Source organism: Ahaetulla prasina, chromosome 1 (assembly GCF_028640845.1).
Source record: "Ahaetulla prasina isolate Xishuangbanna chromosome 1, ASM2864084v1, whole genome shotgun sequence".
NCBI classification, from domain to species: Eukaryota; Metazoa; Chordata; class Lepidosauria; order Squamata; family Colubridae; genus Ahaetulla; species Ahaetulla prasina.
The window spans coordinates 358,524,582-358,551,895 of record NC_080539.1 but is presented as its reverse complement, the minus strand read 5'-3'; the positions used below and the strand labels follow the sequence as shown (position 1 = coordinate 358,551,895).

Here is a 27,314-nt window from a genome sequence, read left to right as displayed (position 1 = left end):
CAACAAATCCAACTAATCAGCAAAACCAAAATCATCTTTTTCATCCCAAGCACAAAATGCAGGAGCGGTTTCCAAATAAAGACCAAATTAGATGATACTCTTTTCTTTGAATAAAACAATGTAACTGTCTCTTCTTTTTTTTCTTGGTGTAGAAAATAATATATATTTCTATTTGCGCTATTTTATGAGGATAAGCTAGAAGGAGTGACTCAAATTTAATGAGTTAATTGGAGTTAGGATAGATTTTTACAAGTCTGATATATGTAATTGAAATAAAGTTCTAATGTGGCTTTGTATTTGTAAAGTGGGTTTGAAAATGTGGTTTTTTCATTATATATAATGCTTGAGTAATTCCTAAAGCTTGTAAAATATTATTAAAATGTATTTGAAAGTGTGTTAAGAAGTTTAAAAAAGATATGTTAGAATTTAATGATTTTACAAATATTATTAAAGAAAGTTTTTTAAATGGATGTTGAGAAAAAGCTTTTTCCCCCTTTAAGGTTAAAGAATCTGAAAGACTGTAGTGATTTTTGCTAATTGTAAATGATAGTTCTTTCTGCTGTCTCAGTCGTATTTTTGTCTGCTCTTTCTTTGTTCTTGGTATTTATCTCTTTTAGTCTTGCTGTTGTGCTGAGCTCCATTTCTGCTAGCTGCTTGGGACGCATCCTAAAATCAAGTATAAGTATTAGTCCCCTTACTAAGGAAGCATGTCTGAGTGACGCCTCCCTTCCTTTACCTTTTCCAGAGTCCTGCACATCACAACTTCCTCCAGAACACCTTTGAGATCCTGAGCTGTGGTTCGCCTCTCCTCCCCAGACAACCTGCAAGTGCTGGATTATGCTCGTCACGTTCTCTCTTTGCTTCATCATCTGGTTGAATCGTGGCTTCAAATTACGGGAACGACGGGGCTGTACTTAGGGCCCGGCCGTTCATGCCAGCGGACCCAAGAGACTTTCACCTTCATGCAGAGCACTTGAGAGGGAAGTGGGACAGCCACCCTCAGCCCACCCCTCTCTTCCACTTTTTCCCTCGCCGGTGCATTTGCTTGGCCTTTTCCAGGGGACTATGGGGAGCACAGAAGGCTTCCAGTATCGGGCCCTCTACCCCTACCGCAAGGAACGCAACGAAGACATCGATCTGTTACCTGGGGACACCTTGGTGGTGAGCAAGGGGGCCTTGCAGGCACTGGGCTTTAAAGATGGAGATGAGCAGATGCCGAACCAGATTGGCTGGATTCTGGGGGTCAACGAGCGCACCAAACAAAAGGGGGATTTCCCAGGCACCTATGTTGAATATGTGGGGCCAGTGAAAATTTCCCTCCCGTCCCATCGTCCCAGGGTCACCAGGCCCCTGCCCGCCACTCCTGGAACAGGAGCATCCCATGCTCCGGAGGAACAGGGTGAGTACCTGCGTCAGGGTGCAAAGTGAAAGGAAGGGCTTGCAAGAGGGAGGAAGAAAGTGAACCGGTGTGGCTTCAGGTCAGGCTTTTGAAAAACGTTGTTCCAGAAACGTCCAGTCCAGGGAAGGCTACCAACAACAAGAACAAACCATTCATTGTTCTGCTCCAACCAGTTACCTGGTTCCTGTTGCCTGGACTTGCCATCTGCCCCCGCAGAGCAGAGTAGGTAGGCCCAGCTGCTCTCGGTCTCTTGAGTGGGAACAGCCCGCAGGCTTGAGATGCCTTGCCCAGAATAAGGGGCATTTGCAAAGAGGTGATGCCTGGGAGCACACTTGAATCCAGCAAGCAGTGTGGCCTCAAATTATGAGCTTCGGGGTCATGTGTAGTAACTACCACATCAAAGTGCAGAGAGGTTGTCTGAAAAGAAATCATAAGCTAGCCAAGGGAGACCATTTTTCTCATTAGGCTTCCCAGCATTTAGCCAGTGCAGAAGAGGAAGTCCTGCCAGGATGTGTTGTTCCGTTAAATCATAACATCTATTTATATGGAGTTTTTTTTTAAAATGGACTAACCAGGTACTCCAACCGGGAGCTGCGAATGTTAAAAAGAAAGATGGATTTATTTTCGTAAAAACGCTTATAAATAATGCCAGGAGCCAAGGATCTTGGGCGCATAAAATTAAATGCTTGGTGGATAGAGACATCCCAATTTGGCACTTTCCAAAAAACGGGAGGGTTAGAGTTCCCAGCTGGCTAAGCTGGGGTGTGGTCAAACACACATTAAAAAACAGGTAGAGTTTGATTGTAGCCACTGTCTTGAGTGTTTTGACCATATAGTGTGGATACCCTCCTGTGGCTAAGAAATTTTGGGAGTTATAGTTCACAAAAGAATGGAGGGTATCTTAGACAAGGTTGGTCTAAAGTAGAGATCTTCAACCTTGGCAGCTTTAAGACTTGAGGACTTCAACTCCCAGAATTCTGGGAGTTGAAGTCCTCAAGTCTTAAAGCTGCCAAGTTTGAAGACCTCTGGTCTAAAGCCTAACTAAAGAGAAGTTTTATTTAAACAGCTATCAAGTTTCTCTCTCTTAGTACAGGTCGTCTACAACTTACAACCATAATTGACCCCAAAATTTATGTTGCTAAGCGAGAAATTTGTTAAGTGAGTTTTCCCCCATTGTATGACTTTTCCTCCCACATTTGTTAAGTGAATCACTGCATTCTTAAATAAGTAACATAGTTGTTAAGTGAATCTGGTTTCCCCATTGACTTTGCTTGTCAGAAGGGGGTAAAAGGGGATTATTGCAACCGTCATAAATGTGAGTCAGTTGACAGGCATCCAAATGTAAATCACATGATCATGCCGAAATGGTCGTAAGTGTAAAAAATGATCGTAAGTCACTTTTTTCAGTGTCTTTGGGATCGTTTTTCATACTTGCGACCATTGGAGCATTCCCAGGGTCATGTGATCAAAGTTTAGACATCAATTTTGGCAACAGATTCATTTTTTAGTCACAAAAAGTGATCAGTGTTTGTGACTTCTGACAAGCAAAGTCAGTGGGGAAGCCAGATTTACTTTACAACCATGTTACTAACTTAATACCGTAATTGCAGTGATTCACTTAACAACTGCAACAAGAAAGGTCATAAAATAGGGCAAAATTCAATTAACTGTCTCGCTTAGCAACAGAAATTTTGGGCTCAGTTGTGGTCATACGTCAAGGACTATCTGTACGTGAATAGCCACATCTTTGGGAGATAATGACTTCTTCCTGATATTGTCAAACCTTTGTGGCTCCTGTTGATTTTCAGAGTGGATGACTCAGCTTTTTTTTTACTTACTACTAGTAGTTTTACTTACTACTAATATAATCCTTGGTGGGTTGTGAACCCCAATCCCTGCCTTGCTATGATTACTCTTGTTACTGTGTTTCCCCAAAAATAAGACCCTGTCTTATATTTTTTTAAACCCCGAAATAAATGCTTGGCCTTATTTTTGGGGAAGTCTTATTATTCTGGGGCGCATGGAGCAAGATGGGGCTCCTCTTGCTGTCTTATCTGATTTCCAGCTCTGTCTCCCTAATCCTAACCAGAGGAAATGGCAGGGACCGGCTGCGCATGCGGTTAAATATTTTCAGGGCAGGGCTTGCTTTCGGGGAAACACGGTACTTCTTGGCTGGCCCTAAAAAGTCTGGACAGATTGTGAGAAAATACAATAATCTGGGTGCAATCTGAGGCAAATATTTCTAGGAAGAAGTTTTGTTCTTAGCAGGGCAGATGTGAGATTTTTTGGTTTAAAACAGAGGTAAAATGCTCCTGTTTCGGACCAGACCATCTGATCCGGTAGCGATGGCGGCGGGTGGTTTGGAGAACTGGTAGCAAAAATCCCTGCCCCCCTCCAGCTGAGGAGTGCGATCATCAGAGGCTTTTTTTTACTTTTAAAAGCATTTTTTCTTCGGTCGAAAAAATGCTTTTAAAAGTAAAAAAAAGCCTCTGATGATTGCATGGCTCAGCTGGGATCGTCAGAACCCTTTAAAAGCACTTTTTCTACAAGCTCGTCGGCTGAAGAGGCTGTAAAAAAAAACGCTTTTGAAAGGTTCTGGCGATCAGGCAACTCAGCTGGGATCGTCAGAACCCTTTAAAAGCTTTTTTCCCTCTGGCGATCCCAGCTGAGTTGCCTGATCATCACAGGCTTTTAAAAGCATTTTTTTACAACCTCTTCAGACGAAGAGGTGGTAGAAAAAATGCTTTTAAAAGTTAAAAAAAAAAGTTGGCCATGCGCACCCAGTCACATTACCCCACCACCACCAAGCCACGCCCACAGAACCGGTAGTAACAAATTTTGCATGTCACCCCTGGTTTAAAATCCCCACATTGAAGACATTGAAAATAATTTGAAAAACTTTCTGCATCCATCTGTGAGCAATGGTGGGTGAGTGGGTGGAGGAATAGTTTAAGTGCTTGCTGGGGAAAAAAGAAAGAAAAAGGAAGGAAGGAAGGAAGGAAGGAAGGAAGGAAGGAAGGAAGGAAGGAAAGAAAGAAAGAAAGAAAGAAAGAAAGAAAGAAAGAAAGAAAGAAAGAAAGAAAGAAAGAAAGAAAGAAAGAGAAAGAAAGGCACCAGAAGCAAAAAGGTTCTCTTGGCCCCTGTTTCTCCCATTTTCCCTTAAAAACATTCTTATCAAGGTAGCTGAGAACAGAAATAGAATTCTTCACAGACAGCCAAAATTAGCTTTCTTTCCCATTTTCTTTTTCATCAGCTAATTTTCATTGAAGAAGAGTGGCCCAATGTTGAACCATTGGAAGGGGTTTTATACACACACACACACACACACATGCACACAGAGAGAGAGAGAGAGAGAGAGAGATAAACGAGAGTGTGCGTGCATGCACACACTGTTTCACAATCAGGAATGTGCTGACTTGACATTCTCCGGCTGAGCCAGAGGATTTGACGCCGTCGGCTGTGTGGCTTGGGGGCCAGAGCTGGCCTAAGGCCAGCTTGCAAGGAAATAGTCCAGGAGCGTTTCTGGCTCTCTTTTTTGAGTGGGGTGACTGAGAGTGCTTTAAAAGAGGTAGGAATAGGTTGAAAATTTCTTTTTTATTTACAGAGTGCAAAGTAGAGCCCAGGGCAGCTGCAAAGGGCACTCCTGGCCAGAAGGAATTGGCACCTGTTTTACAAGTGAAGCCAACTGATTGCCAGATGCCCAGTTGAGTCTGGAAAAACCAGACCTTATTTAAATAAAATCAGGAGAATTGGCAGGTCATAGTGGAAGCTCGCTGCCACTTTTATGGCTTTCGGAGATTATAAATGTACAAATATAAAGATTAAAATTCTGGCCCTTAGCATCTGGACAGGTTCCACCTTTATGATCATCTAGCTTTTTTTTATTTTTACGTTGAGTTCATTAAAAATGTGTGTAGCCTTTTGGCTCCTAAGAGCCCTTCAGTTATGCCATCGATAATCTTTGCAACAATCCTTCAAAAACATACCCGTGTTACTATCCCAAATTGCAGTTGGAAGGATCCTAATCCCCGAATCAGTGAATGGCTATGTTTATACAACATACTTTACCCTAAATTTAAGATAGCAATGTCCCACGCTTGCCTGGGTCACATACTGCGCTCATATAAACCTGTTTTGCTTACTGTGATGACCTTGTCACACAACTCATTAAGACAATCAGTGGATCACGTCCCATATCACACTGAATCACAAACTACGGACGTCATTTGAACCTACAGTCATGAATTGTAGGAATTCAGCCTTCTTTCTATTCATTCCTTTCATTGTGATTCTGTATTAATAATAGGTCACAGTAGCTGTATTAATGGTAGGTTATCGTTGGACATATTTATTCAATTATCAAATTTTTACAGGTAGTCCTTTTCTTACGACTGTAATTAAACCTGCAATTTTGGCCGCAATTCGTGACAGTCATAAAGCAAGTTTCCATTTGACCGTACCTGATTGTACAGCCTTTTTTTTTTTTTTTTGGCAGTAAGTGTAAAGAAAATGCTATGGACATTAAATGAATGCCACAGTTGTTAAACAAATCCATTGTTCATGATGTGGCTTTTCTTTTGCCAGAAACATTGCTACCTCAAATTTAGGGTAAAGTATGTTGTGTAAACATAGCCCAAATGCTGGATTTTGACAAAAATATTACAAATTGCAATCATATGACATGGGACAGAGCCATAAATGTGGTCCAATTGCCAAGCATGCCAAAAATGGGCATGTAACCGTGAGGGGTATGGATGTTGGAACTTCGAATTCAGATTAGATTTTTAAGTAGCTTTTTTGGGGTATGCTATAACTTAAAAGTTCACTAGACAACTAGTCGTAGGTGCAGTCTTGTCACAAATGTGACTCTAGGCAACATACAATAAAACAGTTAATAATGAGTATAAACCATTAGAAACAATTAAACATATCCATTTTTCTCATTTAAAAATATTTGATGCTGCTCACATAATTTATAAGATATAACTGGTGAGATAGTCAAAATATACCAAAACTGTATTTTAATAGGCAATTATCAAATACAATTTCTTATCAGGTACAGGTCATTTCCTCCAAAATTAGATTTTGGTACTGCCCAAGATGAGAATACCTCTGACCCCTCAATGTCACTACTGTAATAGCTTCTCCATTTTTATCAAAATTCTGGATTTAGGAATTTTGGTAAGCCAAGCAACTCAAGACAACCAGTCTAGAAATTGTCAATCACAAGGATTGTGGCTTCCTGTTATTGCTCCCTAATTTTGAGCCCAGAGCAATTGCTTTGGGCATTATAGAACCTCCAATCTTTCCTCTGTACCCATGAAAAAAAAATACATGACTTTTTCTTTTATTTCCAGAGTTTCCTTGGAGGGAGAGATGGACAGCATATAAATTTAATAAATACATTTTAAAAAGTCTTCCCTTTTGAAATCTGCTTTTCTCTTTTCCCAACTATCTCAGGCCTTTTGCTGACCTGTCTTTCTGTCCATGTTTCAGGGGTGACGCTTCCAGAACTTTCTGAGCAGTTTGCCCCACCCGAGGTCGCCCCACCTCTGCTGTGTAGGCTGGTGGATGTGATTGAGAAAAAAGGTGAGCCAAAGGAGACAGCAAGGTGGTGTGATATTTTGGTCCAGAGGCAGCACCTGCAAGTTACACAAGGGATACTGGTATGGAGGGTACCTCTTGAAGCTTCCCTGCTGATGTTAAGACAGTCTGGATGGAAGACCACCTGGTGCTTTTTATGGGGACTCAGTTATATGATGGAAAATAAAGAATCAGTGTGACCTAGTCATTAGTGGGTTGGGTTACCAAGATTTTTTTCCCCATTTTCAACCACAGGAGCTCATGAGGTAGCTTTAAGTCATTCTCTCAATCCAATTTACCTCACAGGGTTGTTGTAGAAAAAAGCTTACTTGAATTCCTGAGCAAAAAAGCAAGATATAAATATAATAAGTTAAAAGGAAGCAAAATAAATGGCTTGTCTATACCAAATGGAGCAGGGATCTCCAACCTTGGCAACTTTAAGCCTGGTGGACTTCAACTCCCAAAATCCCCCAGCCAGCAAAGCTGGCTGGGGAATTCTGGGAGTTGAAGTCTATCAGGCTTAAAGTTGCCAAGGTTGGAGACCCTTGAAATGGAGTATAAATAGTTCTAATGTAGCCCATTTAAAAAAAAAATTTTTTTTTTTAATAGGTAGCAAACGCTTAATAGAAGGGAGGGATCATACTCGAGAGCTGCTGGCTCAGAGACTCTCTGGCTCAGGGGTTGCTGGTTCAAAAGAGGCTTGTGGCCAATGCGCAGCCCATCTTCTCAAAACCCTGGTTAAGATTTTGTCAGACCTGGAAGCCATTTTTCTGTCAGGAGCCCTGACAGATTTAGCATGTTGGGTAGCGCACAGACAAATCAGCAGAAGTGGAGTTGAACAGAGGAATACATTGGCAGGGTATTTCCTGTGGTTAATTCTCTTAAGAGGGAGGGTACATGGAAAAGCTGCCTCCCCCCCCACACTTTTTGGAGGGGTTAATTCCAGTGGTGGGATTCAGCCAGTTCGCACCTATTCGGGAGAACCGGTTGTTAACTTTCTAAGCAGTTCGGAGAACCAGCTGTTGGAAGAAATCTTATTTTGTTTTTTCCTACTTTACAGGGCTAATGCTGTAAGGAAGGAAACATTCTGGTGGTGTTTCTAGCCTAATCTTTATTGCCCTGCTTACAGAAACTGCCTCTCTGCTTAACCCTTAGTACATTGTAACAGCTAAGGCGAAGCGCCCATCGACGTGAGTGACGTTGAGTTGGCCACGTCCACACAGTTACATGACCACCGAGCCACGCCTACCCAGCTGGTCATTAGGGCAGAGAATCAGTTGTTAAATTATTTGAATCCCACCACTGGTTAATTCCCCCGGGGATGCTGGCGCTACCAAGATTTCCGCTCTGTGGCCAAAGTAGATAGACCTCCATGAGTCAATCTGGTGTAACAGTTGGAGTAACCGGTGAGGATTGGAGAGGCCAGATTCATAACTTGAGGTGTGGAAGCTCATGGGGTGAACTATCCCAATCAGTCCCCTTCTGCCTATCTTAACAGGGTTCTTGGTGTAGGAATGAAACCAGTGTCCTGAGCATTTTAAGGAAAGAATGGGATACCAAAGTATAAATATGAAGATGTGCAGGTGGGCAAACAGGAAAAGAAAAACAGTTCCTTTTCCTAAGCGTTGGCCTTACTCCTTCCATTTTTATTTCCCTGACCCCAAAGTGCAGCATCCCTGGCTCCCTGCACCCACCCACCCATCAGGAAGAGGAAAAAAAATCTCCTTTGTGAAGCTAATCCAATCTGCTGTGTGTTGCTTTCGCAGGGTTAGACAGCAAGATGCTCTACAGAACATCTGGCTCCGAACTAAGGCAAGCACTGAGAACCGGTAAGAACCAGTTCTGCGGGGAGCAAGCAAGGCTGATCAGATGGAAGAGATTAGAGGGTGCAGCAGTAGCAGTGCCTGTATTCAGAGCTTCTCAGTGACAGACCCAGGCAGGGAGGGCGGAAGCAAAGGGGTGAGGGTGGTTGAAAGGGACAGAGCACTTCTTTCTGGTTTAAAAAGCTGGAAAGCCACCCTGTGAATCGTGAGCCCATTTAGTTAACTCGTTCTAAATTCAAAAGTGGAGGGAAATCGGATGGTTATACCACCCATCTGCAGGGCTCTGAATATTTTTCTGTGGGCTTGGGTGGCCTTGTGTTCTGTAGGCAGAAGATCTTAGGACATTGCCAAGTTGGCCACCTCACCCTAAATGGACTGTTTTGACTGGCAGAAGGCCACTCTTGTTCAAGATCTACTTGGATTTTCTGTATGCGTAGGAAGAGAAAATAAATTGGGAAACACTGGACGCATTTAAATTTGGGGAGCATATTTTGGGCTCTCTTCTTGCAAAATGGATGCCACAGGGAGAGGGGGGCAGGGGTGTCGTGCACTCACAACATGGCTGCCGTGATAGGGATAACTAGTCACTTACCAGAAAACAGATAAGCTTGCTTTTTGACACCATCCCTAAAATCCCCCCAAGTTCCTGGCTGTCTCAGTATATCTTCGTCAAGAAATGGTGATCCTAGACACATTCCCATCCCCATTTTTATTTTCTAAGCTCACATTGGGTTAATTGGTTTAAAAGCAGCTGATTCTTGATGGTGCTTTGTTCCTGGATTTCTTCTGAAAGTCAACTTTTGCTTAGATGGGCTGCCACGTGCGTGGATGCCAAAACCACCAGCAGCCACACTGGTGCATCTCCGAACTTTCAGCTGCCATGTTTTGAATTCCTTCCGTTGACTTTAGCCCACGCAAGTTAGTTTATGTCATCTGGGACGTGCTTGTATTAAAAGGAACTTTAAGGCAACTGGAAGTCAGAAGGCCAGTAGGCGTCGTAAAAAGGTTTACAAGTGGTGTCTGCTGTTCAATAGTGGGATTCAGCCGGTTCGCACCAGTTCAGACGAACTGGTTGTTGAATTACCACCCACCCACCACCGCTATCAAAGTGGATCCTGGGCGCTGTGCTGCAATGGAGAAAGGGGCAATGGAGCAGCCAGCGCCAGGGAAGGAGAAGGCCGCTTTCCCTCTTCCTTCTCCCTGCTCCTCCTCCTTCCCTCATGCCGGCCACTCCGTTTTCCGTTTCTCCACTGCAGCGCAGCGCTGAGGATCCACTTAGATAGCAGGGGAGGGATAATTTCACATCCGGTTCACCCAGGGTCAGTTTGGCCGTCACGGGAGGCTTGTCCCGCATGTGTGGTGAATCTGGAGAATGGGGATGGGCCGTGTCTCCCACCACAGCCACCCTGACCCTGGGGGAACTGGTTGTTAAATTATTTGAATCCCACCACTCCTGTTATTGGTAGAGGAAATAATGAGCCAATAATGAGCCAACCGTAGTCCAACATGCCATATTTAAGGCCTGTAGAGTCAAGGTGCCAGAAAGTGATAGTGGAGCCCTTGCTTGAGCCCAGCCTGCATTTCCCATTGTCAGAGTCATCGGTAGAGTCAAGGCTGTAAGCTGGGAGATGGAAACCTGGTCAGAATGAACCAGGGCCAGTGTTGTGTCTTGCCCGCTCTCACAGCAGCCGGGGCCTTCTTATCTGCTCCCGAATACGGAGGAATGTATGCCTCCCGGCCCCAGTCCTGGCTCCATGCCCAGACAAGCTGAAGAGGAGGGGGCACTTCCCGGTCCCAGCCCTGGCTCCATGCCCAAGCAGGCTTCAGAGGAGGGAGCACCCCCCGGCCCCAGCCCTGGCTCCATGCCCAGGCAAACGGAGCAGCTAGACCCCTCCCCCTCCTCCACAGCATGTGAGCCTGAGGAAAGTTTATTTCCAACAGCTGCTGATTGGAGTGACCCTTGCATCAGAAGACTGGATAGGCGGAGGCAACAGAAGGAAGGGAGGGGCAGGCCTTAATGAGTGTTGAGTCATGGAGCCACACCCCATGGCCTATATAAAGGATCTGCTTTCTGGCAGTCTCTGAGTCAGGCACAGTCGAACTTATCTTGCTGAAGTCACTTTCTGGTCTCCTGCCTGCTCTGAGGACTTTGTTAGGACTTTGGGCAGAGCTGCAGAGGCAAGCCTGATTCGGATTTCCCTGACCCGGCCGTCAGCGGAGGAGTGGGACATGACAGCCAGCTTCTGAGTCGCTTCCTGGAACAAATCCTCTCTCACTGTTTCTGTCCCTGCAGACTGGGCTGCGACTGGCGATTTGGAGGTCTTAGATGTGCATTCCCTGGGCGAGGCTGTCAAGGGATACCTGCTAGATCTGCCGACCCCCGTGGTACCCCCTTGCGTGCAGGGTGAAATCTTACGAGTGCTCCAAGGTGAGAAGAGCTTTTTAGGGAATGGAAAGCTTCAGAGTGGAGGTTTGGGAGGAGCGATGCACGAACAGCTGCAAGCTGGGACAAAGACCAGGAAGTATGGGACTGGCAGAAGAGGAGAGCCTTTTAAAAAAATAAACACTGACTTAAATCCTTTTTGCCCGCCTTGTACCAGGAAAGGCTCTACCACAGCTTATGTAAAAGATCAGTCAGAGAGATATTCGTCCCGGCATGTAAGCTCGCAATGTAAAATACACAGCATAAAAGAGTAATGGCCGAGAAGGAAAGAAGCAAGCAATCAATCAATCCGGGCAACAGCTCTTAAAGTTCCCCAATAAAAACATCTCAGAGACCGGAGAAGCCAAAGAGTTGGTCGGTCAGCAGGACTGACATCATATCCCGATTCTCTGCCTCTGTTTTCTCAAACACCCCACAATCATTTGCCCTGAAATTTCTGGATTCCCTCCATGGTTTCTTCTCCCAGGATTTAATTTGAACGCTTGGTGGGGTTCTAGGTATGTAAGGAGTGCCTGTTTCCTGAGTCTTCCTAGCAGAAATAGACATGTTTCAGTATGCCCAATCTTTTGGTGCAAAGATGCACAGATTCTCAAGCCTCGCTCTCTTTTTCCTTTCGGAAACCGACTCTTGCTCCTCTCTAGATGTTACCCAACCGGAGCTTTGTCAAAAGCAGTTGCTTTCGGTGTTGGAGTCTCCAGCCATGCCTCTGCCACACCTCCTCACCTTCCAGTTCCTGCTCCGGCACTTTTCCAAGGTGGTTGAACAAGCCGAAAGCAATGGATTGTCGCCTCGGACCCTGAGTGAGATCTTCGGGGTTCTGCTCCTTCGACTCCCTGCAGCTGCCAGGTGGGTGGCCCCAAATCCCCCTCTGCCTTGGGGGCAAGGATGCTCTCTTTTATCGGCACCCCTGAAAATACAACGGGGGGCTGGAAATAGGTCTGGAAAGTTGCCGGGCCAGAGGTGGCCAATCCTTCTTTAAATTGGAGCTGAAGTCTATTTTATTTTTGTCATTTTGATGCTTTCTGTATTTATAATTGTTTTTATAGTTTTACTTCTTTGCATTGTAAGAGTCACTTTGGATAGCGAGGTGAATGGCGTATGCATTTAATAAAAATAAATAAAGAGGGGATGGAATGGGGAGGTCTTTTTTAGATAAGAGAAGACACCCCCACCCCCCAAAAAAAATACCTCTACAACAGTGGAACAGACTACCTATGGAGGTTGTGGGTTCTCCATCTCTGGAAGCTTGTAAGAAGATGCTGAGCTGCCATGGTTAGAAGCATGGTTTGGTTGGTTTGGGGCACCTTGCTAAGGGTAGGATCATTAGATGGTCCTTGTTGTTGCTTCCAATTCTATGACAAAACTGGCATGTTTATCTGTGGATTTGGATTCTGAAGGGTCCTTGGTGCTGTCTGAGCTTGGTTGGTTTTTTTGCAGACACTTCATTATCCAATCAGCACTGATGATGCTACCTAGTTTGGGTAATGAAACACCTGCAGGAAAACAGCCAAGTTTAGAGAGCACCAAGGACCCCTCATGTCAACCCTGAGCTTGTCAAATATTCTCTGTCAGTGAAAAAGGAAAACCTGTATGTTCCGAAATTATTTTCCCAGAGTGAGGAGCTCAGGCTCTGAATTTCTTTCATTAGCTGAGGCGCTAAGCTGCTCAGATCCACAACCTTGTCCTGTTCCTCCCACAGCTCTGAGACAACGCCTGATTTTCCAAACCTCTTCCTGGAGACCCTTCTGCAGACAAAGGACACTGAGCCAGACCTTCCCCCTCCAGGTAAGGAGTCCTTGTGTCTTGGTATGTCGTGCAGGAGAAGGGATTGTGAGGATGGGATGCGTGGCCAAAGAGACAAGTGGATGTAGTTGGAACAAGGCAGCAGGCTTCCCCAGCGATTCCTCCAGATGTACCGAACAGCCTCGTTGGCTAGGAAGTTGAAGATCAACACATTTGGGGAGCAATAGGTTGAGGAAGGCTAGAAAGGGTGTATATATATATACAAAATGCTGAATGCCAAGATCCCTAGTTCGTTAAACCTCTCCAGGGTAGGGTTGACCCTCCGGCATATAATTGAGAGGAGTGGAAGGGCTTCCTTGATGAGTGACCATTGGGTCTCCATGCTCCTTTTCAAATAGCATGGTGGTCTTCCACGATAGACTTGACAGGGTTCCTTTCAGCCAACCTGGTCTTCTCTTTTCCAGCTCTGCCTCCAAAGCCACCCAAAGCAAAACCTGCAGCAGTCTCTCTAACCAACGGGAATGGCACAACCCTGCAGGATGCAGAGTGGTACTGGGGAGACATCTCCAGGTAAAGGGAGACCCAAGTGAGGTAGACCAGGGGTCTCCAATCTTGGCAACTTGTGGACTTCAACTCCCAGAGTTCCTCAGCCAGCTTGCTTCGCTGGCTGAGGAACTCTGCGTGTTGAAGTCCACAAGTCTTAAAAGTTGCCAAGGTTGGAGACCCCTCAGCTAGACTGTAGTCATGGGGAGGTGGGGGTATGTGGAAGAAACAATTGGGTCAGAATGGGATTTTTGGGAAGTGGGACGGAAGAGTTTGTTGAGGCTTTCCTTGCTCTGTTCATAAACTTCTCAGTAGTTAATTCAATTGTAAATGAGTTTGCCAGTTTTTCTTCTGTCAAAAATTGTACCTCCAGGCTATTTTTAGGAAACTGTTTAAAAGAAGAGATTTAGAACCCGGAACATAGAACAATAGAGTTGGAAGGGACTTTGGAGGCTGCCTAATCCAACCCCCTGCTCAAGCAGGAGACACTATTTTTTTTAAATTTAATTTTGTCACAACAGTATACATAAACATTGTCATAGTAAAAAAAGAAAAACGTATCATGAAATATATATATATATATTTGGCCAAGTATATATATATATATATATATTTGTTTTCTGAGGTTTTATATAAATATATATATTGGCCAAGACACTTCCAATTTTACGCGGGAGAAAACCCGAATAACCAAAGATCTACATATATATATACACACACACACACACACACACACACACACACACACACACACACACACACACACATATATATGTAAAGGATATACATAGCTATATTAATTAGATATAATAAAGAGAACAATAGGACAGGAACGGTAGGCACTTTTGTGCTCTTATGCACGCCCCTTATGCACTATGCACTATGCACTTAGCATTATGCACTATGTTATACCAATTCAGACAAATGGTTGTCTGAATCATTTGGACCCAGGCAGAAACTGACGCCTCCTTGTGGATTTTGAGAGTCAGGTGTACCCCGGCAGTTAAAGGTGCCTGGTATTGTCTGTCCCACTGGCACTAGTGTTCAAAGAACAATATTGCAAAACCTGGGTCAAGTTCTCAGTGTGCTACAAGTTGCCCTAGTCCCTGTCTCTCCACCCAACTTACTTTGTGGGATTGTTGTGAAGATAAAATAAAATCAGAGGGGATTAGCTCTTAGGAGAATATTAGGGAGACGAGTATCAAACAGCAACTAAATGGTGGTTCTAGGTGGGTTGGAAGTGCGTATGTGCCATGCAAACAGACACAAAATACACACAGTCTTCTGAGGTGTCCTGAGACATGATACCTCGATTTTGTGTAAAGAACTTTCCTTCCCTTTCTCCCAAGACCTACCTACAATTCTTGGTGCCTTCAAAAGACAGTCATGTTATTTTCCATTTCTCTTGGCCCATGGCTAGCCAATAGCACCTATTTCCTTCCCTTCCCTTCCCTTCTCACATAGAGAGTATCAGGGAACTAAATAGAGCAGACTGACAGGGTAGAAAGGATACAAGAGGACTGGTTTCTTTCTTTCTTATTTTTCTTTCTTTTTTCCCCTCTCCTCTCCTCTCCTCCCCTCCCCCCCTCCCCTCCCCTCTTCTTTCGTTTCCTTTCCTTTCAGTTGGGCTCCCTTTAAATTGTACAAACACACTTTACAAATTGATATGGCTACCCGTGTTAAGCTAATTACTCTGGCTGAGAGATTAGCTTTCTAAAGGAGGCCTGGCGCTTACAGGGGCTCCTCCAAACAGCATTGCCAACATGTTCATATAGGTTTGTGTGTATGGAGATCGTAAGTATTGATCCAAATCTTCCTGCTGCTTTTTCAGAGAGGAAGTGAATGAAAAACTCCGAGACACTCCTGATGGTACCTTCCTGGTGAGGGATGCTTCCAGCAAGATCCAGGGTGAATATACATTGACCCTCCGGTGAGCCCCAATTTAAGTTTGTTGGAGGGCTGATGTGATGGAATATGCACTTGGAAGAGCGGGGGAGGGGGACACAAACACAAAGCTTTCCCAGAGAAAGTCCTGGGTTAAGAGATTGCATAGTTCCAAACTAGAAAGGGGAACGGGGGAAGAGGCTAAGGGTAGCCACATCCTAGAATCTCTCAGGATGTATCTAGTGAATTAGAAAACTATAGCTTTAGTTTGGCAAGATTCAGTCCACTAGGTGTAAGCAATAGAGGATTGGACTTGACTGCATCTCACTGTCTCTGGGTTTGGGCTTTAGAAAGGATGAGGGCCCAGGCATGGAGTGGGGAAGGAGACAAGATGGAGGAGTGGTGTGTTGCCTCCAAGCCCGGATGGGCTGAATGTCGGGTCCTCTCTCTCTTGACAGGAAAGGGGGAAACAACAAACTGATCAAGATTTTCCACCGGGAAGGCAAATATGGCTTCTCAGAGCCGCTGACCTTTGGCTCTGTGGTGGAACTCATCAATCACTACCGGCACGAGTCCCTGGCCCAGTACAACGCCAAGCTGGACACTCGGTTACTGTACCCGATCTCCAAGTACCAGCAGGTGAGAGGGTGGTTGTTGCTCACTGTGCACCAGCGGAACAGGCCTCCGTCAGAAACAGGATGCCAAATAATCTGAGTGCTTCCTGAGTGGAAGGAAGTCGTCTGATCTGAAGTGGGTAGAGATGTTGGTTACGGTTGCTATGCGAAACGTCTTCCTCAAGAAAAGCAGTCTGAGCCTGGATTTTAAGAACTGGAGCGGAAGATAACGATCTCCATCTTCGGTTTGGTGTGCGGCCCCATTGGAGCACACAACTGGCCCACTCATTCCAAATGGGACTCTGGGCTGGATTTACGCTCTGAAGGTTAGGCAAGTTCATAGGGGGATTTAGCACCTATCAACAATGCCCCCAAAGGTGCTTTTTTCAAGAGCCAACAGGACTTTCTGGTTTTTCTTTGAAGATGTTTTGCTTCTCATCCAAGAAGCTTCTTCATAAACGCATGGCACAACATAGGAGAACAAACCCATCAGGACTAGAATCAGCAGTCGATCCACATTTAAAAGACATAGGCCACTCTTTTGAAGACAGCAAAGTCCACATTTTGGACAGAGAGCACCACTGATTCGAAAAAGTGGTCAAAGAGGCCATCTGTGTCAAAACTGAACAGCCTTCTCTCAACAGAGAGGGAGGGATAGGACATCATCTGGCTCCAATCTACAACACAATCCTTTCAGCAGTTTCAAGAAGCCTCCGCACCCATTTGCACCACTCGGGTGACCCTGATGATACAGATAAACCTCCAGGTGGCCTTAACAGCTCCTTAAAAGAATGCAGATGACCAGCTGTCTGCAAGGAATATAAATCCTTTCATTCCCCACCATCCAATCAAAGCTGAAGAAGCTTGGATGAGGAGCAAAACATCTTCAAAGAAAAACCAGAAAGTCCAGTTGCCTCTTGAAAAAGCACCTTTGGCACAACCATGACCTGGATGGAAGACTGAGAATCTCCATAGACACTCCTACCAGTAACAACAAGTTGAGGTAGCTGAGCAAAGCCTCCATATCTAGCAGCAGTCTGTCTTGTAAACTAATTGTGCAGAAGAAGCAACATGAAGGGAAAAGAATAGTTCCCTAGATTTATGTGCTGTCCTATGTTGTTTCTTTACTGCCTTTGCTTTGTAAAGAGAATGCTGAGCTAGTTACCTCAACTGCTAGAGCTGCTAAATTTAAAAAATGGATTTAGATTAATGTATCAGAAAGTGACATTCGGCAGCAATTAACCACAGCAGTCTTAGATGCTCGCTGTCCCGGCAACCTGGAGATATAATGTGCAACTATTTCCATTATTCCTATATTTGGAAGGCAGCAGACTTGAAAAGGCTGTCTTGGGTGACCAGACATTAATCTTCAATTAATCAATGGAAGAATTGGTCTGCTGGCCTCACTAATTTACCGAAAAGAACATGGGAGAAGGGAGGAATATGCAAGCAATTCACTGTTGGAACAAAGAAGGGAAAAGTAGATTTCTCTGAACTGAAGAGGAGCCAAGAATCTTAAAACCCAGGAAGGTTAAATTACAAAAAGTTGCCAACTCTGCTTTTCCCAGAGCAGTTAAGCTAACTGTCTTAAGGAGGCTTTCTTTCTTTAAAGAGAAACTTGGCAAAGAATTTTGGAGTGTCTTGCTTTGGAGGAGGATGCTCCCTGTGAACCCCTCTCATATCATTTCCAGGGATGGTAACAGTCGTTCTCTTAATCCTTTGCTCTGTTTTGGCAGGACCAGGTGGTGAAGGAGGACAGCGTGGAGGCGGTTGGGGAGCAGCTGAAAGTCTATCACCAACAGTACCAGGACAAGAGCCGCGAGTACGACCTTCTGTACGAAGAATACACACGCACCTCGCAGGTACTTAAAGCCTGCCCATTTTAAAAATCTTCTTTAAAAACTATAGGTAGTCCTTGACTTACAACCTAGTCAAGCATCTAGAACAGAGGTCCAGGTCTCCAATATTTCCAGCATTGCAGACCGGGGGGGTGGGAGAGAGAGGGGATGGTTTCACACGAGTGGCGGGTGAGCGCATGCATGTGCACAGCTCCACTTGCGCAAGTGGCGAGCACATGCAGCTGCCACTCACAGAATGGAGAATTGGAAATGCACATGCTCACCCGCCTGCTGCATGCGCAAGTCGAACTGCATGCTCGCCCGCCACTTTCGCAGGCCGGTTCTGAACAGGCCCTACGGCCCAGGGGTTGGGGACCCCGTGGTCTAGAACTTGGAATGCTTATTATGACAGACCTACTAGGGAGTTCTTGCAACCCGGATTCACACTTAACAACAGTGTGTCAGCCCTGGAGGCCATCTTTTTCTTTGGATCTTCAGGGCTGCCACACTTAGTGCTGTGGGAAACTGGGAGGGGGGAATGCATGGAGTAGTAGAGATATCTAGCCATAATAACTTTCTTTTCTCTGAGAGTCAAGGACATTCTGCCTGCACCTGGAGTGGCGTGACTGGGAGGCATCTCCAGTTGGGATGGTGCTTTGATTGGACCATGTGATGGACATGTGGGTGCAGGGGAAGGGACTTCTGGACTTTCTTTTGGGTGGGCAAAACCTGGAAGCTTTCAGATTTGGGTTTTCCCAGATGTGCCGATATGAATCTCTAATAAAATGGAACTTTGAGGAACTTCTAGCCTCAACTTGTAACTTGGAACCCTGACAGAGTGCCCCACCGCCACCTGCAGCCACATGACCCAACTTCAGGTGCTCAGCAGCCAGACAGCACTTATGATCATTTGCGGCAACCCCCAGTCACATGAATACATTTTACAACAGTTTTGCTGAAAACTGCCACTTATTTTTGCTTAACAGCCCTGAAAAAAAATCAACCTTACCACCATCACAGTTCACTTTTTTTTTGCTATGCCCATCCATTTTATTAGTTTATAATGTAAAATATAAAAGCAAATAATAGGGAAAAAAGGGAAGAGAAAAAAAAGTGTAGACAAGAAGGGAAAAAGAAAAAAAAAAGGCATTGATTTCCGACTCACTTTGGTGCAGTAAAATAAGAAGTAACATCCAACCTCAACTTGTTACTTTTACATAGTAGGATCAACTAGCCATTTCTATAACAACAGGTCTATCTAATCAGTAGAACCCAAAATCAAAGTTTCCTTTTTTTCCCCACCTCAAGCACAAAGTCCAGAAGCAGTTTCCAAGTAGAAACAAAAGTACTTGTGTTTTTTTTTTCTTTTATCAAAGCAGTCTATTTAGCCGTCATGATTCACAACCGTAATGGGAAGGCTCCGTTACAGTCGTTCAGGACTACCTGTACCTGCTATGTATTTATGGTGGGTTTCCATACTACTTCCTCTTGACTTCATCGTCCTCTTTCTCCCTCCTGCTCAGGAATTGCAAATGAAACGGACGGCCATTGAGGCCTTCAATGAAACCATCAAGATCTTTGAAGAGCAGTGCCAGACGCAGGAGAAATGCAGCCGGGATTACGTGGAGCGCTTCCGGAGGGAAGGGAATGAGAAGGAGGTGCAGCGGTGAGACCCTTTCAGAATAAAGCTACATCTTTTTCCCCTCCCCCGCTGGGCTGAATTTCACAAACAGAACAGAGAAGAGGGTGTGGCCCAGAAAAACACCAATTTCCAGTTAATTTAAATGAATGAAGTACAGTTAATAGGGTTAATCCCTGTGTGTTTAATTTTCCCCAGCTGTCAAGTTAAAAGCTAGAATTTGCAGGCAGTTCTTGGTGCTGCTCTGTGGCCTTTCCAAATGCTTTTATTGTGGGCCACCATTATTGATTTGAAAAACCTCAGCAGGATTAGACCTGGCATTTGGATGGGAAAGCACCAGGAAACTCAGAATTGTCAGTTAGACTGGAATTTTTTTAAAAAAAAATGCTGAGACAAACCACTTCTGTAGTGTTGTCAAGAGGGCAATGTGGTTGTGTCTAAACTTGGGGGGGGAGAATTTCTCGTTTTTACTGTGTTCTCATCTTGTCAAACCTCAAACCAAAAAAGGCACGTAATTGTTCCAAGATGAACTCTTCATTATTTCACACCTATAGGTAAAATCTTGTCAGACTAAAGTCTCTACTATCTGCTTCTATAATACTGTATATTCTGTGAACAATTAAGCAGGGGCCATTTTCTCCGTCTTTCTCTCACACATAACAATATCTGGGCTAAATTATCTCTTACTCCTTTGGAACAGTGGTCTCCAAACTTGGCAACTTTAAGACTTGTGGACTTCGATTGCAAGAATTCAAGCTGGCTGAGGACCTCTGGGAGTTGAAGTCTACAAGTCTTAAAGTTGCCAAGGTTGGAGAGCCCTGCTCTGCAATGAAGCTGCTGAGGATCTCCTGCTACTCCTCCCTGCTGGGGATCCACCTCCTCATTACATTCCCTCACACATCCTAACAGAGCTGTTATTTATTAGATTTTTGTCCCCACCTTCATTACTTTATAAGTAACCCATGTGGCAAACATATCTAAATACTCCACCCTCCTCCTATGTTCTCCACAACAACTCTACGACGTAGGTTTGGGCTGAGAGAGAGAGTGACTAGCTGATAATCGCTCAGCCAGCTTTCGTGCCTAAGCTAGGACTAGAATTCACAGTCTCCTGACTAGGACTGTGGTGACTAGCCCAAAGTTACCCAGCTGGCTTTCATTCCTAAAGAACATAATAGAATAGAATTTTTTATTGGCCAAGTATGATTGGATACACAAGGAATTTGCCTTGGTACATACGCTCTCAGTGTACATAAAAGAAAAGATACCTTCATCAAGGTACAACACTTACAACACTTAATGCTAGTCATAGGCTACAATTAAGCAATCAGGAAACAAACAATTACAGTATAAATCGTAAGGATACAAGTAACAAAGTTACACTCATAAGTGGAAGGAGATGGGTGATGGGAAAGATGAGAAGATTAATAGTAGTGCAGATTTAGTAAATAGTTTGACAGTGTTGAGGGAATTATTTGTTCAGCAGAGTGATGGCATTCGGGGGAAAATGGTTCTTGTGTCTAGTAATTCCAGTGTGCATGTTCTATAGCCTCGTTTTGAGGGTAGGAATTGAAACAGTTTATGTCCAGGATGTGAGGAATCTGTAAGTATTTTCACAGCCCTCTTTTTGATTCATGCAGTATACAGGTCCTCAATGGAAGGCAGGTTGGTTTTTCTGCAGTTCTAATTATCCTCTGAAGTCTGTGTCTGTCTTGTTGGGTTGCAGAACCAAACCAGACAGTTATAGAGGTGCAGATGACTCAACTCAAGCAAGACTAGAACTCAGTGTCTCCAGGTGATTGGCTCAAGTCATCCAGTCAGCTTTTTAGTCCCTAAGATGGGACTAGAATTCGGTCTCCTGGTGATTGGGCCACAATCACCTAGTCAACTTTCATGCCTAAGGCAGGACTAGAACTCACACTCTCCTAGTTTCTAAGCTGTCGCTTCACCAAACTGGCTCTGCCAGGGCAACTTCTGAACCTTTCTTGCTTCTCTAACAGCCTGTCCCTATCTTTTTTTCCCTAGGATCATGATGAACTCAGAAAAGCTGAAGTCTCGCATTACCGAAATTCATGACAGCAAGATGAAGCTGGAGCAGGACCTCAAGCAGCAGGCCTCCGAAAACCGGGAGATCGACAAGCGCATGAACAGTCTTAAACCTGACTTGTTGCAGCTGCGCAAACTCCGTGACCAGTATCTAGTGTATGTGCTCTTCATAACCATCCTGAGAAATACAAGCATAAATGCGGTTAAAAGTCTGCCTTCCTTAACCAAATGGGTTGGCTGTCTGTACAGGTAGTCCTCATCTTACAACTGGTCTCTTAGCGACCAGTCGAGGTTGCAATAGAACATGGAATGGAATGGAATGGAATGGAATGGAATAGAATAGAATAGAATAGAATAGAATAGAATAGAATAGAATAGAATAAATAGAATAGAATAGAAGAGTTGGAAGGGACCTTGGAGGTCTTCTAGTCCAACCCCTTGCTCAGGCAAGAAACCATATACCGTTTACCATTTCAGACAAATGGTTATCCAATCTCTTCTTAAAAACTTCCAGTGTAGGAGCATTCACAACTTTTCTTCCAGTTTGGGGTGGGGGGAGGAAGGCCTATTGCAGGCAGTGGGTTTGCTTAACAATGGCCACATTTGCTTAACGACTGCTGGAGAAAACGTCGCAAAATTGGGTCAGTCATGTGGGTGCCTTGACATATGATCATCCTGATCTATGATGGAAAATTCTGAGTTCCGTTAGGGTCAAAATCAAGAGCTACCTTGATTTCCAGCTGCCTTTCCGCTAGCGTAATCCTGCCCCCCAGTGGCCTGTCCGCAAAATGCAAGTTCTTTCATCATTCATTCATTTATTTTATTTGTCACAACAATATATATAAGCATAAGCATGAAATAACTATACGATGTATAAGCATAAATATAATCATAAGTATGTGATAACTATATGAAATTGGATACAATCAAAGGGAACATTAGGACAGGAACGGTAGGCACATTGGTGCTCTTATGCATGCCCCTTACAGACCTCTTAGGAATGGGGTGAGGTCAATAGTAGATAGTTTTTGGTTATTCAGTGCTAACTAAGCAACTAATTCAGTTATTCAGTGCTAACTAAGCAACTAATTCAGTTAATTAGTGCTAACTAAGCTAACTAATTCAGTGCTAACTAAGCAAGTACAGTCTTGCAAGGCTTTCCTCCTGATTGCTACTGTGTGTAAAATAGTTAAAAGCCTAAGAAAGGTGCTGAGGAAAGCTATCCAATGAGTTTATCTGAAGGGGGCATGACCTGCTTCTAAAATGTTATTTTTCTGGTTAGCTAACAGAACATTATATTCACATGATCTTGGGGCAGCTAAGCTTAAAATAGCTATTTAATGACATTTTTTAAAAAAAAACAACCCTGTTCTTTTAACGTTAGAATTCTTCCAACCCATTGGGGCAGTGCAAATAATTACCACTTTATAATTATGCACCAAGGCCTTCTTGATGTGGTCACAATTGTCATTTTAATTGGCTAGGCTTGGCTGCAGCCTGGAAGGAAAGCTTCGTGCATGTCCCTTAAATGCTGTTTAAAAATGAGCAGTTTTTGTTCCTTTTTTTAATGCCTCCAGATGGTTGACCCAGAAGGGGACACGTCAGAAGAAGATCAATGAATGGCTTGGTATCAAGAGTGAAACGGAGGAGTAAGTGGCTCCATTCTTATTCTGCTCCGAGAGGGCTCATCATCTCAAAAGTGTATTGTCTACAGGAAACTGTTTTGCATTCAGAAGGTTCCAGATTGAAACTCTGGTATGTCCCGTTACAAATGGACAGCTAGTAGGGGATTGGAAAGGCATCTTCGTGGCAGAGACTTCAGTGAGCTTCTTATCATCTTCCGCAACCTGATCTGTCCTGTAGGAGGTCTAGCTTTAATTCCTATATTGTGAAGCCAACACAGTTGGATAAGTGCTTATGAGTTATAAGGACCGTGCTGGCCCAGTGGTTAGAATGCAGTATGGCAGGCTAACTCTGCCCACTGCCAGCAGTTGAATCTTCACCAGTTCAAGGTTGACTCAGCCTTCCATCCTTCTGAGGTCGGTAAAATGAGGACCCAGATTGCTGGGGGAAATGTGCTGACTCTGTAAACCCCTTAGAGAGCACTGTGAAGTGGTATATAAGTCTAGATGCTATTAGTGTTTTGTTTGAAGCAGTTCAAATCCTGATATCCCCAGTTAAAAGAAATATTTGCCAAGACCTAGCTGGGTGGGTTGGTAGGGACCCCCTCTTGGAGTTCTACTATCCCAGCATCTGGGTCCAGCATCAACCACACCTTCAAGGAATGGGGTGAGGTGTGACAGTTCTAAGGGGAAATCTAATGGTGCCCAAAGAGTTGGGCTGTTGCATTGTACTTTAGGGACAAGCTTGCATTGTTGCTTGAGTATTGTTTCCCATGGGCACAGCAGAATTCCTTCCATAAGGCCTCATTGTTTGAGCTGGAGACTGCCTCAGGGTCTTTTTGTCTATACCCAGTTCACTGGGTTCCCATACTCCAGAGGGGCTACTCCAGCCTTCCTGAACTTTAGGCAACTCAAACACACCAGCAGGTCCTTGGATAGTAGCCTTGATTTGTTATCATGTTCTCCCCACATCTACCGCTGTTCATTACTAGTACAGGTAAATTAGAATTTTCCTTAACTTAAGATTGCTCTCGGTTTCCTATGCAGAACAGCAAAACCCACAACCCTTCACCACCAATTGCGTGAGTCACTAGATTGACCACAACCACCATCGTACCACACCCAGCTGCTTTGCTGCAGGGCTGTTATAGTTACTGTTTGCTAAGCAGCTGGGCTGGCTGGGGAGAGGTCTTAAAGCAGAGGACTTCAAACTTGGCAGCTTTAAGACTTGTGGACTTCAACTCCCAGAATTCTCCAGCCAGCATAGCTGAAGAATGGCTATGCTGGCTGGAGAATTCTGGGAATTCATTAAGTCCACAAGTCTTAAAGCTGCCAAGTTTGGGGACCCATGTCTTAAAGGGACAGGGCATCATCAGCCCAGAGGCTAGCTATTCTCAGGCAACATGTCCTCTCCCAGAGTCTCCTTTGGGATGGGACTTGGAATTAATTGATGTTCTGGCAGAAGAAGTGGATATTAACCTTTAGGCGTGCTTCCTCTGATTTCGTTTCTGCTTCAAGCAACCTGTAGGGCAGGGAAAGCCTCTAGATTGGTCTTTCTCAAGAGCCTTGGATACAGACAGTTGCTAGACGAGTTTCACAACAGTCTGGCTTGAGACCTGGATATCTGCAAGACTGCCTCCTTCAACTGGATCCGGGATCCCATTCCTTTGAATTGGAAAGCTGGATGCTACTCTTCTGAATTGGAAAGAGGTGGAAAGGAATTGCTGCTTCCTCTCCCGTGAGAGATTGGCGAGGTGGAACAAAACATTTCTGTTTTGCTGTGCTGGATTTAGAAGTACCTTCCACCAGAAATCTGAATGGCCCCATTACCCCTGATGTTCAGAAAAGCCATAATAACAAAGCTGTTCAAGAGAGCCTTTATTTATGATCTAGCTAGCAGACCATCTAACACCTTAATGCAAAAATGAATAGTTAGATGAGGTGTTGGTTTTAATGAATTTATTATTTGGGTATTGCTTTTTCCTTTCATTTTGGTTACTGCTGGGCATCATTCGGAGTTATTTTGGAACATGGGACTATAAAATTCATTGTCATGAATGAATAATAAAAGGATCAGATAACACAAATTGGGCAAGGGCTCTACAATCAGCTGTGGCCTTTTCTCTCTGTCCTATATCAGTGCATCGGTCCACCAGAATAAATATCAGCTTCCCAAGATTTTAAATAAGCCTACCATAAAATGTGAAGGGCTCAACCTAAGAACTTGGAACTGAGTTCTGAGCTCTAGAACTACTGTCCTCTTAAGGAAGGAGATTGCTATTTTGTAAAAAAAGCAGGATGTTCCCTAGTGATATCTCATCATCTCGAAAGTAGAGAACAGAGCAAGTCATTGTTTTGGAGGCGATAACAATAGCACTTAGATTTGTATACCGTGTATACCTAGTGCTTCTAAGCAGTTTACAGAATTGGCATATTGGCCAAACTATCTGGGTCCTCATTTTACTGACCTCAGAAGGATAGAAAGCTGAGTCAACCTAGAGCCCCATCAGGATCGAACTCCAGGCTGTGGGCAAAGTTTGCCCGCAGTACTGCATTCTAACCACTGCACCCCCACGGCTCTCTATAGGAAGTATCTTAATAGGATGCGTAAGATACTTCGGATCGGCAATAGGAAGTACCTTAAAGACAAATCAAGGTGTTGGATTATGCCAATGGTTCAGGACTCTGGCAACAAGGCAGTGGGATTCTCTCTTGGTAGTGGCAGTGCCCTTAAAGGGCATTCTTCTGCAGAGCTGCTTTTGGGGGGCCTGGTCAGGCTTCCCCTTTTTGTTCTCACCATTAGTTCTTCCTTGCAGCCAATACTCCATGATGGAGGACGATGAAGAGCTGCCCCATCACGATGAGCGGACATGGTATGTAGGCAAGATCAACCGTACCCAGGCAGAGGAAATGCTGGCGGGCAAGCGTGACGGAACCTTTCTTATTCGGGAGAGCAGTCAGCGAGGGTGCTACGCCTGTTCTGTGGTGTGAGTTGCCTTGAGCATTTTCCCCCCCCATTCATTTAAAAAAAAAAGCTTCATTCATTTTAGTTGACTTGCTTGATCAACTGACTTGAATCAGTTGCTGCCTGTGTTTTGGTGAAACTCAAATGCAGCCTTCATTCATGCTTTCGGTCGATGTAGCCAATATTCTCTAAAAGTTGTTTTATCTCACAGGGCAAAGGATGCGTCGTCCAAGATTGTAACTTTTAGAAATATTCATTATTTTTCACGGTAAACGCTTTCAGAAATTGCTAGGAGCAAGCACCGTCCATGATGGATTTATTTACGTATTTCTTTTGCAAAACTATACGGTCGCCTATCTTAATCAAATAATTTCAACGCTTAACAAGGATAAAAACAAAACATGCCTATAAAAAACATTTTTAAAAAACACTGCACCCGCTAGAATGTGCCTTAGAAAAGACATTGTACCTGGTTCTCTATCATCTAGTACAAGGATCCCCAATGGCCTGTTTGGAGCCCGGCTGCACAAGTGGTGGCTGAGCATGTTTGTGCCTGCAGCTCCACTTGCATGAGCAGTGAGCAAGCACGCTTGTGTGTAAAGCTACATTTGTGCGAGTGGCGGGCATGTGCGGAATCATCCCCTCTCTCCCCCCTCCCAGCAGAAAGGTGGGGGCAGTGATGAACTTCAAAAAAATTCCCCTACCAGTTCTGTGGGCATGGCTTTGTGGCGTGGCTTGGTGGTCATGTGACTGGCTGGGCGTGGCTGGGTGGTCATGTGACCGGGAAAACCAACTATCACACTTTACACAAAAATAACACAAAAGCTACACAACTGATTCACACACAATGCAAAAACAGCTGGACTTCACACAAAATGGCCCCTGCGACAAGCAAGAACCTTACAGAGTCACAGAGAGCTCAAAAACAAACTATCACACTTTACTCAAAAATACTCATTCGGGCAATAGGTAGTAAAAAAAAAAGCCTTAAAAAGTAAAAAAAAAAGTTCCGACCATTGTGCGGCATAGCTGATTGTCACAACGGATCGTCAGAACCTTTTTTTTAAACATTTTTTTTTACATTTTTTTATTACCTGTTCGCCCAAAGTGGTAGTAAAAAATGCTAAAAAAAAAGTAAAAAAAGTTCCGATGATCAGCTGCGCCACGCGATT

The 27,314-nt window shown here is 44.3% G+C and overlaps 1 protein-coding gene across 2 annotated transcripts in view; it reads left to right on the top strand.

Moving 5' to 3' along the window:
• Positions 1-27,314, top strand: part of PIK3R2 (phosphoinositide-3-kinase regulatory subunit 2) — a 37,029-nt gene that overhangs the window by 6,400 nt on the left and 3,315 nt on the right. Inside the window, exons 2-15 of one of the 2 annotated variants that reach the window (XM_058163222.1) lie at positions 746-1,399; positions 6,896-6,988; positions 8,749-8,811; positions 11,099-11,233; positions 11,890-12,094; positions 12,948-13,033; positions 13,456-13,561; positions 15,366-15,464; positions 15,877-16,057; positions 17,769-17,894; positions 19,394-19,536; positions 21,535-21,711; positions 23,133-23,204; positions 25,994-26,164. In XM_058163222.1, coding sequence (XP_058019205.1) covers positions 1,066-1,399; positions 6,896-6,988; positions 8,749-8,811; positions 11,099-11,233; positions 11,890-12,094; positions 12,948-13,033; positions 13,456-13,561; positions 15,366-15,464; positions 15,877-16,057; positions 17,769-17,894; positions 19,394-19,536; positions 21,535-21,711; positions 23,133-23,204; positions 25,994-26,164 — 1,991 coding nt within the window. In that variant the 5' untranslated portion in view covers positions 746-1,065. The remainder of the gene's footprint in view (positions 1-745; positions 1,400-6,895; positions 6,989-8,748; positions 8,812-11,098; positions 11,234-11,889; positions 12,095-12,947; positions 13,034-13,455; positions 13,562-15,365; positions 15,465-15,876; positions 16,058-17,768; positions 17,895-19,393; positions 19,537-21,534; positions 21,712-23,132; positions 23,205-25,993; positions 26,165-27,314) is intronic. The other variant, XM_058163223.1, reaches the window with a different exon arrangement.